The sequence below is a fragment of the Sebastes fasciatus genome, chromosome 5 (assembly GCF_043250625.1).
Source record: "Sebastes fasciatus isolate fSebFas1 chromosome 5, fSebFas1.pri, whole genome shotgun sequence".
Lineage (NCBI taxonomy): Eukaryota > Metazoa > Chordata > Actinopteri > Perciformes > Sebastidae > Sebastes > Sebastes fasciatus.
Window position 1 is genome coordinate 23,951,999 of NC_133799.1, and position 14,453 is coordinate 23,966,451.

General features: G+C 42.5%; 1 protein-coding gene across 2 annotated transcripts in view; it reads left to right on the forward strand.

Annotated features, from left to right (window-relative positions):
* Positions 1–14,453, forward strand: part of ralgps2 (Ral GEF with PH domain and SH3 binding motif 2) — a 100,595-nt gene that overhangs the window by 44,709 nt on the left and 41,433 nt on the right. For both annotated transcript variants that reach the window (XM_074635955.1, XM_074635956.1), the window contains exons 6-9: positions 649–732; positions 6,075–6,164; positions 6,279–6,371; positions 8,587–8,713. In XM_074635955.1, coding sequence (XP_074492056.1) covers positions 649–732; positions 6,075–6,164; positions 6,279–6,371; positions 8,587–8,713 — 394 coding nt within the window. The remainder of the gene's footprint in view (positions 1–648; positions 733–6,074; positions 6,165–6,278; positions 6,372–8,586; positions 8,714–14,453) is intronic.

Genomic DNA, 14,453 nt, shown 5'->3' on the forward strand with positions numbered 1-14,453 from the left:
TTGATCACCGGGCGCTTTATAATAGTTGCCCATGGCTCTTAATATACTAAGATGGGTTAAATGCAGTAGCTAAATTTCACTGTGTGCTGTGCGATATTCAATCTTTGACAATAAAATTGGATTTCCATTTCCATTAAAGCGATTACTCATTGACTTTGGAAACATCATGCCTTTTAGAAAGAACATTTTGTAGGTGATGACACAGCAAAAAGTCACACAAGACAGAACGGGAGCATCATTACGAAACGGAATGCTGCACAATAATCATTTTATCTCGAATTATCTTGTTTTCATAATCACTGGAAGCCAAAATCGTAATTGAAAATAAAATGGATTATTGTCCCAGCCCTATTTTAATCAGTATTGAGCTGAGCTTCATACTGAGACAGAGCGTGTTCCTGCATAGCTTCACCTGTTTGTTTTTGCACTCATCCATGAATCTGTCTCAGCCTTTCACTGGATCTCTCTCTTTCTTCCTCCTCATCTGCTTTTCTCTCCTATCCTGCTCTCTGCCTTCTCTCCTCTTCCCACTGAGTGACCTCTGACTTGACTGTTGAGTACATTCAGTAAAATCCTGGCGTGTATAAAAAAAAGATGCTTTGGCTCAGTGCATAATGTCAGTTTCCCTGGTTGTTTGTATGTTTTCAGGAGCTTTCAAGCTGCGGCTGGAACAAGAAGGAGAAGCACATCACCGCTCCAAATGTTGTGGCCTTCACTCGCAGGTTCAACCAGGTGAGATGCATCCACAGTTACATCACAGTCAGTACTGCCTCAGATCTCACCCAAAAGGGGAGAGAAAACAGTCCCTGTTGCAGTGTTAACGATTTATGAGCTTTGGTCATCTCGGAATGGAGAGATTGCAGCTCTTTTTTCCATCATGTCCTCTGCCTCCGTCCTCCAAGCACTAAATCATCCCCCTAGCTCTCCCAGAGGTGGTTGAAGCCCTGCTTGTTATGGCGGCGCCTAAATATCTCCATGTCATATACATCAGAAATAGTCCCCTGGTGGTCTGGCGGAAGGTATTTTATTTTGTCATCATCTGGTCCTTGGTTCTGGCTCTCATGAAGTTATCAATGTTGGTGCAGCACGTGTAGAAACATTTCCAAATGTATGCAGGAGAGTGTACTGCCTGCTCCCCCAGTGCCCTGTGAAATCATCATCAGGAAGTTGTGGGTAATGATGTAAGGAGCAGCCGTGGCCTTTAATCCCCTTCCAGTGTTATTGCCAGGCTCCTTTTAAGACCCACTTCACTGCCCTCCAGCATAAATATGAGATGATCTAACAAGAATGTGTTGCTGTGGAAACTTCCCCATGTATAGCAGATCCCAAACGGTGATTCAAGATGTTAGCTGCACACATTTCAGCCGCCGGGAGCCAAGGAAAATGAGCCTTTTTTTTTTGATACTTGGATTGGGAGGGCAGAGAGTCCCAGAGAGCATGAGCCAAAGCCATATTCCTCTTCCTTCAGTCCTCGTTTTGTTGGCACTGCGCTACGGGAGCCAATGGAGCAGAAGAGACCTGGCTAGTCTATTCTGCAGGAGGCAAAGGGAGGATAATTCAGAACCCATTATGACATTATGATCAATGAACAGTAATAATGTCTTATTGGGATTTGTGCAAAAACAAATCAGCATCTTGCATGCAGTAGTAAAAAAGTAAATGTTTTCATTCAGAAATGATTAGAGCAGTAATAAAGAATTAGTGGTGATTACAACCAAATGGGAATAGACTATATTCTCACCAGGAGGTAAGACCTACAGAGTTCATCACATCGGTGTAAATTCAATGGAAACAGACAGAAAATATGCTTAAACTTTTGACTGAAAAAAAACATCATTATATCTTGCCTACTGTATATAGCAGCACTGGGAGCAAGACATTATTAAAGATGAAATATGTGATAGGGTAGCACATCCCAGATTTCAAAATACTATTATTTCACTTGGCGGAGGAGCATCGTGCCCTCATGGCCTTCAACGACCACGAGAACCTCCGCTTGCTCAAACTCAGGGTGTTGAGGGTCCAGAAGGAAAAGGAGGAAGCTGAACATCAGCGGGTAGAAGCTGCCATTCAGCGAGAACAAGAGCAGCAAGAATTTATCAAGGAAAAAGAGAAGGAGATTTTGAAGCTGCAGGAGGATGCAAAGAACTTCATCACTTTAGAGAACTTGGATCAGCGTATAGAAGAAGCTCTGGAAACAGACACATCACAATAGATATACGCTTACACATCTTGGCACAGAGCCTACTTCAGAGCGTTTGGAGTATATACAGTAGATTCGGTTCAGTAATATACACAAAGGCAGAGTTAACACACAGCTGGGAGTTGGATCCAATTATTTTAGCTTTTGGCATGGGCATGGGATGTGTTACCCTATCACATTTTTCATACTTATTGGACTTTGGGTCTAGCACTCCATCGTGAATCCCATTGTTGAAGCGCAACCTCCGTTACCAAAACTTTATTATAGATATTATTTACATTTTAGGCAGTCTCGGAACCAATAGACCATCCATTCTGCATTCATATGCAGATATGTTTATAGAGGGTACATCCTAGGTCAAATATTGCAGAATACAAACTTGCGGTTATTATGTAAATTATGCAGTCAGATAACAGTAAAGGATTGATATGACTTATTTTAAACTGAGGCATCAGTTTCTTCTCTTATGTGCCTTTTGTAAACGTTTAGAAGGGCAGAATCACCAACTTAAGCCCGGGACACACAGGGAACGTCAGGAGCGCGTGGCGGCTGCATTACCTGTTGTTTTTTAGTGATCTATTGACTGTATATTGACATCATACCAGCAACATTACTACAGTTTCGATGTCTATCTGTAGAATATGTTACGGAGATGAAAAAAAGTAAAGACTTACTTTTAAATCAAAACTTCCTGCTTTCATTTAAAAATAAAAGCACTTTTTCTGTGGACAGAATTCCTTCATTTGTTAACATGAGGCTTTTATTCTGAAATATGTGAAGGACAATGATGTGGAACATGCAGTGACTTGGAGAGCTCCATGAATGAATATAGTACAATGTTTTAATTGTGGATTATTACTATTATTTACAAATTACCACACATTTCTTAACCTTTCTCTGTCTAAAATAAATATAAATGACATTTATAATTAAATTAAATGGCCATTATGAAAGGCAAACTCTATTTAGAAAGTAAGGGCTGACAGCAGCAGCTGTAGCAGCAGACACGCAGCAGAAACGCAGCTGGTGTGAACACCCGACGCGTGAATCACGCAGCCGCCATGCGCCCCTGACGTTCCCAGTGTGGATGAAGCGTTATTCCAGCTCATTGTTGGTGCAGTGGCTTGTGGGTCATTCTTAACACCAATCTGTAAATTAAATTTCTACCACTGAACAGGCATCAGCACATTAGGGATCAGTTCGCCTCACGTCTGTCAGTCAGCTGTAGTCCCCATCATCTTTGGCCAGATCTTCATCTCCATCTCATCCCTTCCTCCCCTCAGGCCATTAAATGGTTCGATCCACAGCTATGAGCTCTGTATCTGGATCCGTCTGCTTCCGCTTATTTATGATTATTGAAGCGCCGGGGCCTCGCTGTTCCATCTGGAGGCGTTGATACGCTCATAAACACAGACCCCAAAAGACATGATCTTTGCTGCGGGACATAATATGAGATCTGTAAAGATAAGACGACCCCCGTATCCCTAAAACCCCCACATTCTTGTTAACGCTCCTATGTAGAGCACTGCCATCCTGAGTGATGTCATCGCTGTGCTGTTTTGGAGGCCACGGCTGACGGGGACACAGACTCCGTAATGAGTCCCGGTGGTATATCGATTTGGACGGACACGCTTTGTCCAGATTGACCTCACATATCAAGTTAGACCACTGAGGAAACTAAAAGTGAAGCTGCAGCATGTTTTGTTCCCAGACTGGAATCATATTTTACAGTCAATGGAAACTCCTGACTGTCTACTGTAAACTGGAGGTGGAGGGAAGACTGGACAACATTTGAGAGGTTTTCTTCTTCACATGAGGTCACTGTCTCAAAGCAAGAGATGCAAATTAAAGTAGAAGCCAATGGAAGTCATGGTCCAGTCCATCTATGTATCACTCCCTCATCTTGTTTACAGACGTCTTCATGAAATGGATGAAAATGAAATCCATATGTTTCCTTGAGATCCAGTACCTGCATAGATGGAGTGTGTCTTTATCATGTGTTTATAAGAGAAGACGGAGAGAGTGAGAGAGTGAGTAGTTGGATGAATTTATCTCTTCACTCATCGGCTCCTCACCTCTTCCCTGAAACAAAAACAACTCCACGGGCTGTTTCCAGGAAAAAGCAGTCAAAGCCAGCTGTAGGTTCGAATTATGTGCACATCAAGAATGTAGAAAACCACGGTGAAGCAGACACAAACTCTTAATTTATAGACACACACAAGAAGCACACCTAGTGGTCTATGGCTCGAAGGGAGGACCGTTGGCAAAGTCAGTTAATCAAGCACATAATAAAGTCCCAACAGGAGAGAAGAATGGGCGCGGAGCAAAGAGAGAGAATAATTCAGAGAGAGATAAAAGTCTGCGTTAGAAGCAAAGGCAAGTTTATTTATGTAGCACCTTATCATATATAGAGGTCATTCAAAGTGCTTTACAGGCAAAAAAAAAGAAGCATAGAAGTATAAATAAGATAAATAAAAGTACAGCCAAGTTTTATAAAAGTACAGACAATTTAAAACTAAATTGATAAAATAGATTAAGCTTAAGCAACATTTGGGCAAATTGCAACTCTGCTATACACACTTCCTCTATTTGTAGCGTAGTGTAGCCTCCATTTATTGAACATGTAAAGGAACTGACTCTCTGATATACCACGCCACCTAATTGATGTTTTTCCTGTTTTGGGAATTGCTATTGTAACTAACGTTTATGCATTGGATCCTTTTTTTATTATTATTTTTTTTCTCAATTTTTTTCCTTTATTGTATTTTATTTGATGTATCTATTTGCTTTTATTTACTTGTTATATCTATATTATATTTTTTTTCTTCTTTCCCCTAAATTTTATTCTTGGTAATTTGCTCAATGCATTGGATCCTTTCTTATAATTTTTTTTAACTAACTGACCAGTCCCTGCAGATCTGAGAGAACTACCCAGCTTGTACTCGGCAATACATTTTAGGCCCAGACCATTGAGTGACGTATAGATGAGAATTAGGGCCTTGAAATCAACTCTATATTTAACTGGAAGCCAGTGCAGGGATTTAAGGATTGGAGAAATGTGTCCTCTCTCCTCTTGGTGTTTGTAAGTATTCCAGCAGCAGCATTTTGGATGCGTTGCAACTGTCTAAAGAAGAAAAATCGGAGATGGTCAGTCTGCCTTATCAGAACACAATGTGCAGACAGCTGTGGGCTTTGAAAGCCCTCAGAGCCCTGCGGCATTGGAGCTAACTTCCCCTCCCGTTACCTCCTCTCTTCCCTCACTCTTCTCCTCTTCCTCTTTCCATCCCCTCCCTCCCCAGAGCTTTAACACTGATTGATTCACTGACTCGTCTCTCTCTCTCTGTGTGTACGTGTAATCAGAACTTTGGCTTACCAGCATTCTCCCAAAAGAGACAGATTTCCGACATCACTCTTGGTCTGGCCAAATACTCCGAACACACACTCCTCCTTTCTCGGTTGACATATTAGGAGTTATGGCGTGTGTGTGTGTTGTGGAATCAGTTGGAATCAGTTGGATTTTCCTCTGAAGCTCTTGTTTTTCCTCAAGAGCTAATTCCTAATCGGCTCTAATGGAGCGTTCCCGTTAGCCCTTTGCTCTCCTGCTCCGCTTTGTCCTGGTTTCAGCCCAGAGTTGTCATGACTGTCTGAGAGGCCTTGGCTCTAGACTCAAACGACAGGAGGTTTAACAAGGCGGAACACCCGCCCTCTCTTTGCACACACCTGAAATCCTCATTGAGTGTAACACATGAGCAATAACGTTTTCTGTGTCATCAGTTCTGCGGCCTCATCTCGGGTCTGTTTTTGAGTTTGTGAGAGTTGCTTGGTGCCGTAATCTCTCGTCTTTGTGTGTGTGTTTTTTTTTTTTTTCTAGACGAGTTTCTGGGTGGTACGAGAGATCCTCCATGCGCAGACGTTGAAGATCAGAGCTGAGGTGCTGAGTCTGTACATCCGCACTGCCAAGGTACACACACACACACACACCCACGCACAACACAACGTTGTTGTTCCATCCTCATGAATGTTTGCATTGTAAACCGGACTTAATGCACGCCCTTTGTACTTTAACTTTTCGTAGAAACTGTGCGACATGAACAACCTCCATGCGGTCATGGCTGTGGTGTCGGCGCTACAAAGTGCCCCCATCTTCAGGCTCACCAAAACATGGGCGGTGAGTGTGTTTACCTTACTTTGAAGGCAAGTCTGGTTTATTAGTAGAGTGCTGTCAATAAACTGGGATGTCACGCAGATCTCTACCAAAAACACTGGACACACAAACAAAGGCTAATAAAAACTAGCACACAAGTGACATGACAAGATGAATGGCAGAGTTCAGGGAAAATAAATAAACGGAGAGGACTGTTTAGAAAACCTTGAAGTCACCCCTTTTCATGAGAGAAAATGAGAATTTAACAAATATAAACGTCAACCAAGGAATGGTTGAGGTTTTCAGAGAGATGGCAGTCCTTTTCTGTCATTTCTTAGTGCTGTCAATCTGTCCTTAACAGGGACATATCATGCTCATTTTCAGGTTCATGCTTGTATTTTGGGTTTCTACTAGAACATGTTTACATGCTTTAATGTTCAAAAAACACATTATTTTTTATCATACTGTCTGTCTGAATATACTTGTATTCATGCTCTGTCTGAAACACTCAGTTTTAGCGCATTGCAACGGAATTGCGTTGCTAGGAAACAGCTTGGGTCCATGTTTACATCCTGTCAGCTGATGTCATTCACATACACTGCAATAGGAAATAAACTGGGACACATTTAGTGTGTTTATGTTTAAAACTGTGAAATGGTCTAAATATTGTAGATTTGTGACATCACAAATGGACAGAAATCGGCTTGTTTTAAACGCTCAGTTTCTGAATACTGGCTGTGTGTATTTCTCCATGGATTGAGTGTATTGATACTTTCACAGTATTTATATATCACTTAAACCTGCTTTATAATATAAAAGATGTGAAAATCTCACTTTTTATAATATGGGACCTTTTAAAGGTACAGTGTGTAGGATTTGGCAGCATCTAAGGTGTGGTTGCAGGCTGCAACCAACTGAGTACTTCTCCGTTCACTTTCCAAGACTGTTGTAACATGAGTCGCCAAGTGCAAAACTGTGGTAACGCCGTTCGCCTCACTCAGAGGCCATCCTTACCCTAATAACACTTTAGGAGCAACGGAAGCCAGACGGCGGTACCACGGTTTAGCACTTTGCGGCTCACATTACCGCAGTTTCACAAGTGTGTCGGAGAACTACGGTGGCCTTCAGGTAACATAAAAACATGAAAGGCTCTCTCTTGAACTATTGTTTCGTTTGTCCGTTCTGGGCTACTGTAGAAACATGGTGGAGCAACATGGCTCCCTCTGTAGATATGAAGGGCTCATTCTAAGCTAATGAAAACACAACAATTCTTATTTTCAGGTGATTATACACTACTGAGAACATAGTTATGAGTATTATATTTCATTTCTGATAATAGACCCCCCGAAATACTACACACTGTTCCTTTAAGTGACATACCCAGCACCTTCATACAGATTTGATCAGATTTAGAGCAGGAACATCTTGAACACGTTATTCATTTGTAGACCTTTTTTTATGAAGGAAATGATGTACCACTATTCATTTTAAAAACGTATGAAGGATTGTCGATCTGTTTCAGTGTTCTCATTGAAGATGTAGAGCTTACATAATGGCATGATGATGCTCTGATGTAATGGTGGAAACTTCTTATACCCGGCTCCACAAAACCACAGGAGATTCTTTTAGCCAGTCAGCAAACGCTGTTGCTGGCCAGGACATACTATAGCTCACCTGCTTCTTAGAAGACAGAAGGGCGCGCACACACACACACACACACACACACACACACACACACATGCACACACTCGATCTCTGCAGGTATCATTAGTACTTTCTGCTATCGTCACAACCTATAAAGTTCCTGTACGTCAGCAGATCAGATGAACTGTGGTCTGCTGCTTTGATCCACAAGCTAACGACTCTGCAGTGCAGCTCTCTCGCAGGAGTACACTTCATATCCGTAGCTCTCACAACCAGACACACACAAGCATGCAAACAGTCTGTCTCTATCTGGAAAGCTTCATGGCACTGTGGCCCGTTCATTAAAACAAGCTACCAGCTAGAGAGTAATGGTTTTATTCTGCACAACACGACTGCATTTTATTCTGACATGGACAACTGCGAGTCATAGCAGAATATTAGCAGGCAGAATCCTGCACGTCCTGCTGAATGAAGGTGTATTAAATTATGTCATTTTATTTCTCCTAGCCCGTATGTGTTGCTATCCCGTTATAGCCGTTTGTTTCTGTTTAATGCTCTTATTCTCATTCTCCCTTTCTTTCCCTCTTTATCTCAGTTACTGAGTCGGAAGGACAAGGCGACATTTGATCGGCTCGACTACCTGATGTCCAAAGAAGACAACTATAAACGTCTGAGAGACTTCATAAGCAGCCAGAGCATGGTCTCCTGTATACCATACCTAGGTAAGAGACACACGGCATGATCTTTGGAGGATGCAGCCTGTCAGCTTCTTATCTGTATAAGTTTACGGGCCAAAGGCTAATCTAAGGACAAATTGTCTTGAGTTTTATGAAATGAGCTGTCGCTGCATGTGTGTCTGGTACAATAATCTCATGGATTTGTCAGTGCCACAGTCATCAGTCACGATTTATCTGTTGTTCCTCTGCTTCTCGGTCCTCTCAGTTCTTCTGTCTAGAAGCTGCTTGTTTCCACTGTAGCCTCTAAAGGCCTTTTCCCACCAAAATTAATGCATATATGGAGGTTTTTTAAACACGGGAAAACCAGCTTAAATAGGCGATAGTCTCCTTTCCCATTGCCATTAGATGAGTAAACTTTGTTTTTTTTTATTTCTGGTGTGCTCGCGTTCGACGTCACGAACGCGCCAGAAAACAGGGTTAGTAAACAGTGAAAGTAAAGGAACAGAACTGGAACAGTGGAAAGACTAACAAAGACAGTTTTGATGTTTTGTGTCTGTCCAGTTTGAATGAAGTGTGTTTCGATGATCAGCGATGTAAATTACTGTTTTCTGACTAGAGTCTGGTTGCTTTGAGGAGAGCATATAACGTCTGTTTGTTTTCACATCTAACTCTGTGAATTAAGGGTTTATTTAGACCAAACCAGGGTTAGTGATTGTTGCAACAGTGGAAAGACTAACAAAGATGGTTTTGATGAGTTTTATTTTGTTTCTGTCGAGTTTGAATGAAGTGTGTTTTACGAAGATCAGCGAAGTAAAATGACTGTTTCTGTCAATGGAGTCGGGTGGCTTTGAGGAGCGCAAATAACGTCTGTTTGTTTTCACATCTAACTTTGTGAATTAAGGGTTTATTTCTACCAAACCAGAGTTGGTGATTGCTGGAACAGTGGAAAGACTATTAAAGATGGCTTTGATGAGTTTTATTTAGTTTCTGTCGAGTTTGAATGAAGTGTGTTTTGATGAAGAGCGAGGTACAATGACCGTTGTCTGACTGGAGTCTGGTGGCTTTGAGGAAAGCATATTAATTGTATGTTTTGTACGTTAATACATTATTATAATGGTCCAAATCCTTGTTGATTTTATTTATGATATATTCACTACAACGTGCGTCACATGGCATGGTGCTGCAAAAGGGGTGAAAATGTGCGTGTCAATCCGGGTGTAATGTTTCCAACGCTGCCGATCGGAGCTCGAGCTGATAAATACCCGTGACTACTGCAGAGTCATTTGTCCAGGAAATGAATGCCGATTGTAACGTTTCCCACTAAAGACAAAAGCCAGATGTCAGTGGGTGTTAGTGGGTTTTTTGTCCAGTGGGAGAGAGGCATTAGTTTGTACCCTGTCATTCGTTTTCCTGGGTTTTCATCTGCTTCTTGGAGTAGAGGAAAGTCCAACATCTTGAAGTAGCTGGAACAAACACATGAATCAGTGAAAAATGAAGGAAAAAAAGCTATATTTCTCCGTCCTTCCCTTAGATATTTATACCCCTTCTTTCTTTGGCTCCACATGACATCACGTAGGAATCCCTGATGAGTTTGCAAGGAAAATACTCACCGTGATGTAAGAGTGGGTACACGTGTGTGTGTGTGTGTGTGTGTGTGTGTGCGGTTTTATTGCTGTACTGTTTGTTCTTGTTTTGACTTGATGATGACTTTGATGTTCTTTGCTGCCACGGCTGTTTCTCTTACCATCAGGCTCGTATCATAGCTACTGCTGCGTGATTCAAACTTAAGACGCTCAAGTATGTACAAACAAACAGAGAGCTCAAGAGTCTGTTTGTCGTTAAAGAAACGTTTTCATTTTCTCCATCACGCTCCGTCACGGGAGTCTGGAAGCAATGACAGACCGGGAGACAAATGCGAAGCTTAATGCTGTGAAACGGCACACATGTGCCAGTTAAACTGTATGTTCTAATCGTGTGAGTGTGTGTGAATATGAAGGGAAGACTTTCCGTGTGGTAAGCGTTTTCAGTGCTGTGTGACTAGTTGGTCGTTGTTAGGGTGGAGTCTCTTTTTTTTGTTGTAAGTCGGGGTACGTGTGAGTGGGATACTGTTTCCTTACAGTCTGAGCCCGTCAATGATGCGTGTGGCCGTGTGATGTGCGACCAGCTGGCCGTCCTCGGGGTCCGCACCGAGCCAAGTTGGCACACGGTAGGGAAATCGCCTCTCTCTTGCTCACGGACGTTCTCCCCCCATCATAAATCCACCAGAACCCTCTGAGGGGAAAGTGGGGAATGAATGAGCGGGAGGCTGAAAGCCGCAGCGCTTGTTCCAGAGCATCACTCCCAACATAAATGCTGGGTGTATAATGAAACTGGGGTTGGGGGGTTTCCTCACGATGTGTTTGTGATGTGTGCACGTGTTTACCAGGGCTCCAACTTTAACTTTTTTCACCACCGTCCCAAAATACAGTTTAAACCGTCCCAAAGTAAATGCTGGCCGTCTTAAGTATAAAATGAATTCTACAATAAAATTATTTTCATAATTAATGCCTCGTTTCCACACAACTCTGTGTGCGTATGCGAGTCATTCATTCCTATGGGAACCTCCGTGATCTTCGATGTGTTTGCGAAGCTCTTTCTTCCGTTTTTTTCCCGTTACGTTGAAATTTTTTGATTTTTCTGACGACAGCAGAGCCTAACTTTACTTTGAATGTTATCAAACAAAGAGAAATGCTCTCCCCTTGTCCTAAAATGGTCCTAACTCGATATTAGAGTACTTCCTTGTTTATGAATGAAGCGGTACACAAGTTGAAGCCGTTGAAGCAGTGGTGCTGTCAGTGTGTTTTACCATTCAGCAACGGTCATCCCTGTAAACTCCACCTCGAAAGTTCCTGCACTTTCAGAAAGCACTACCCCCTGACCAGGGCCTTTTTTAGGGGCTAAAAAGGCCCTGGAACTATATTTAGACCCTGGTCCCTGCGATCGAAACGCAATGAGTTCCTCAAAAGCTTCCCAGTTCTGGGGGAATGTTCCTGCGGTGGAAACGGGGCTAGAGACAGAGAGAGACAGAAAGCGTGGTTAGAGGTTGTCTCTGTCTTTGTCTCTTTTGTGGTACGTTTTGCTGGTGAGGCCGCCGGTAACACCAGAAAGTGTAAAATCCCACCTCTGCTTTGGGACGCCGTTATAACTGCCTCGGAGATTAATGTTATGGTTTTATCACAGTTGTTTTATTGGGTTTTTTTTAAAGGCTAGGCCTATCTTCCGTCCTGTGACTGTCCCTGTAGTTTAGGGACGGCCCCTAATAATTTTTTCCATCCTTGGGACAACGGGACGCCCTTTAATCCGAGCCCTGGTGTTTACCTCTCTGGTCACTAAACAAAGTTCCTCATTGAAGCTCAAACTACCCACAGCAGAGGGCTAAAATTACCATGTGTGTTTTTCTAAGTGCTAAATACACCACAGGAGAGTTGTATTTGTGTACCACTTTTGTGACTTCCGATCATGTTTCTGTCTTTGCTCCATTTGCATCTTTGTAGGTGTGATGATGCTTATCTCTGGTGATAAGGAGGCTGGAGAAAGAGCCCTGTCTGTGTCTGCGGTGTAGTCACCGAGCTTTGGGTTTTCCACAGTGCTACATTTGTGCTAAACTGTGTGTGTGAGACTGTGTGAACTCTGACCTGCTATTAGGCTTGGCAGACACAGCCCCCTCCTGTCTGCGCTCACCACAGGGCCAGCCTGTTAAATGCTCAGATGAGCTTGTTCCTGTTCTCTGGCCAATCATGCAAGGACAAAGAGCCCTCAGAAATGTACGGCTCCACAGTGACAAAACGCACACGCTTTAAAATGTTTCCCCCGACTCGTTATGCTTTCACCTTCGCGTCTACAACGGCCGCCACGTAGCAAAAGCAGCACAACAGCAACTACAGCCATCCGTCTATGTGTACACTGTATTGGTTCAGGGATGTACTGCTGTGCACTCAAGTGTATTGACAGCGCTCACAGACCAAAATATAATCATGTAGTTACATTTGTAAGAGGAGAAAACATTGATTTAAAGAAATACTTAACCCACAAAATGATCATTTGTATATCAATTACTCACCTCATTACCTTGAATTCTTGAAGAAAACTTTGTTTTTCTCACATGCCTCCACGATGAATGAAGAGTTTGTTAACGGATGTTTTGATATAGTTTTGCTGTGGTTAAACGTGGCCCCCATTTACTTGAATTCATCAAGATTTTTCTCTGGGGCTGTCCTCGCCCAAAGAAATTCTTAGTCGGCTAACACTCATACGATTTTGTCGCTTAATCGACAAAACTAGTGGATTTAATTGACAGATCTGTGAGTTACTACACAAAGAATCACACAAAAGCACCACTTTAAATCTTGTATTTGTCAGAGATGTGCTCAGCAGTTTCTTGGAAATAAGTAAATCAGAAAGAAAAAAGCACAAAAAAAAAGACTAATCGACTAAAGAAATCTTAGTCGACTAAGACCAAAACGACTGATTAGTCGACTAAGAGGGGGCAGCACTACTTTTCTCCATTTTTTGATTCTCCGTTCACTGTGGAGGCATGCGAGAAAAACAAAGTTTTCTTCAAGAATTCAAGGCAGCACGTGGTGAGTAATTGATATACGAATGGCAATTTTGTGGGTGTAGTATCCCTTTAAGACCTAAAAAGATGATTGTGTATCTGTTCTGTGTGACGGATGAGTGAAAATACAGCTGAAGCGTGTCCTATGTAAACAGGGTTTACCATTACACTTCTCCGAATAGTGCTTTTGAGCAAGAGCTCATTAGGACAGTCCCAGTGTAACTTGATTATACTTAATACTGGGATCCCCTAGAAGTCTTTTACTATTTGGTTTTGGTTAATGGAGAAAGACTCTACAGAGAGCCAGTAAGGGCTGTTGACCCCCTTTCTGCTCCAGCATGCTGTTGCTGTAGTTGTTGGTGTAGCAGCATTGTGTGGAATAATCAATGTAGTGGAAAGCACCAGGGGTAAGGTGTCATATTTGTCAGATCAGAGAAGCATTTCATTTCCCAACTGGTTCCTGATATAGGGAAGGCCTGGTCTGGTCTGGTCTGGCGTGGACTCCTGTAGGGCTTTTCCATTGACACTTTTGACTGTGCAGAGTCAACCCATGCTGTGCTGATTTGTGTTTCCATTACTAGTTTTAGCAAGAGTTGCGCCCGAGATGGACCATCTCAAGAGTTAGGCCAAATTGTGCCCGACCCGCCTCCAAGCAGGTAACGGTGGCGTCTCACGTGGTCAGCTCTTAGTACTTTTGTAGCTTCTAACTCAGTCTCTGGTTTTTAGTTTCTCTCTTGCGTCCTTGTTTGTACTTTCAGATATTAGCTTTATTTTACTGTCATGTTCGCTTTCAGCTGTATAGGAGACGTGCTAAGTTGCCACTGAAGAAGCCCCAACATTTACTGATTTTGCTGCTTCATAATAAAAGCTTTAAAATAACAAAATAATGGGGGACTTTTATTGTGAAGAATTTGTTGGAAATTATATGAGTTCATCACTGAATTAGCGGAGCTTTGTTAGCGGCTATTGCAAGGAGGAAGAGAACAAACAACCCTAATAAAGGGGGACTTTTATTGTGAAGAATATAGGAAGTGTAATGTGTTTATCTACGGTTTTACAGCCGCTCCTTGGACCACTAGTCACAGCCGTGGTTACACACACCTTCAGGCAGGTAGCCCTGTTGTAATGGAGACGCGAATCCCTGCCGTGCTGGGTTGACGCGCTGAGTCAAACCGAGTCAAATCAAGTAGC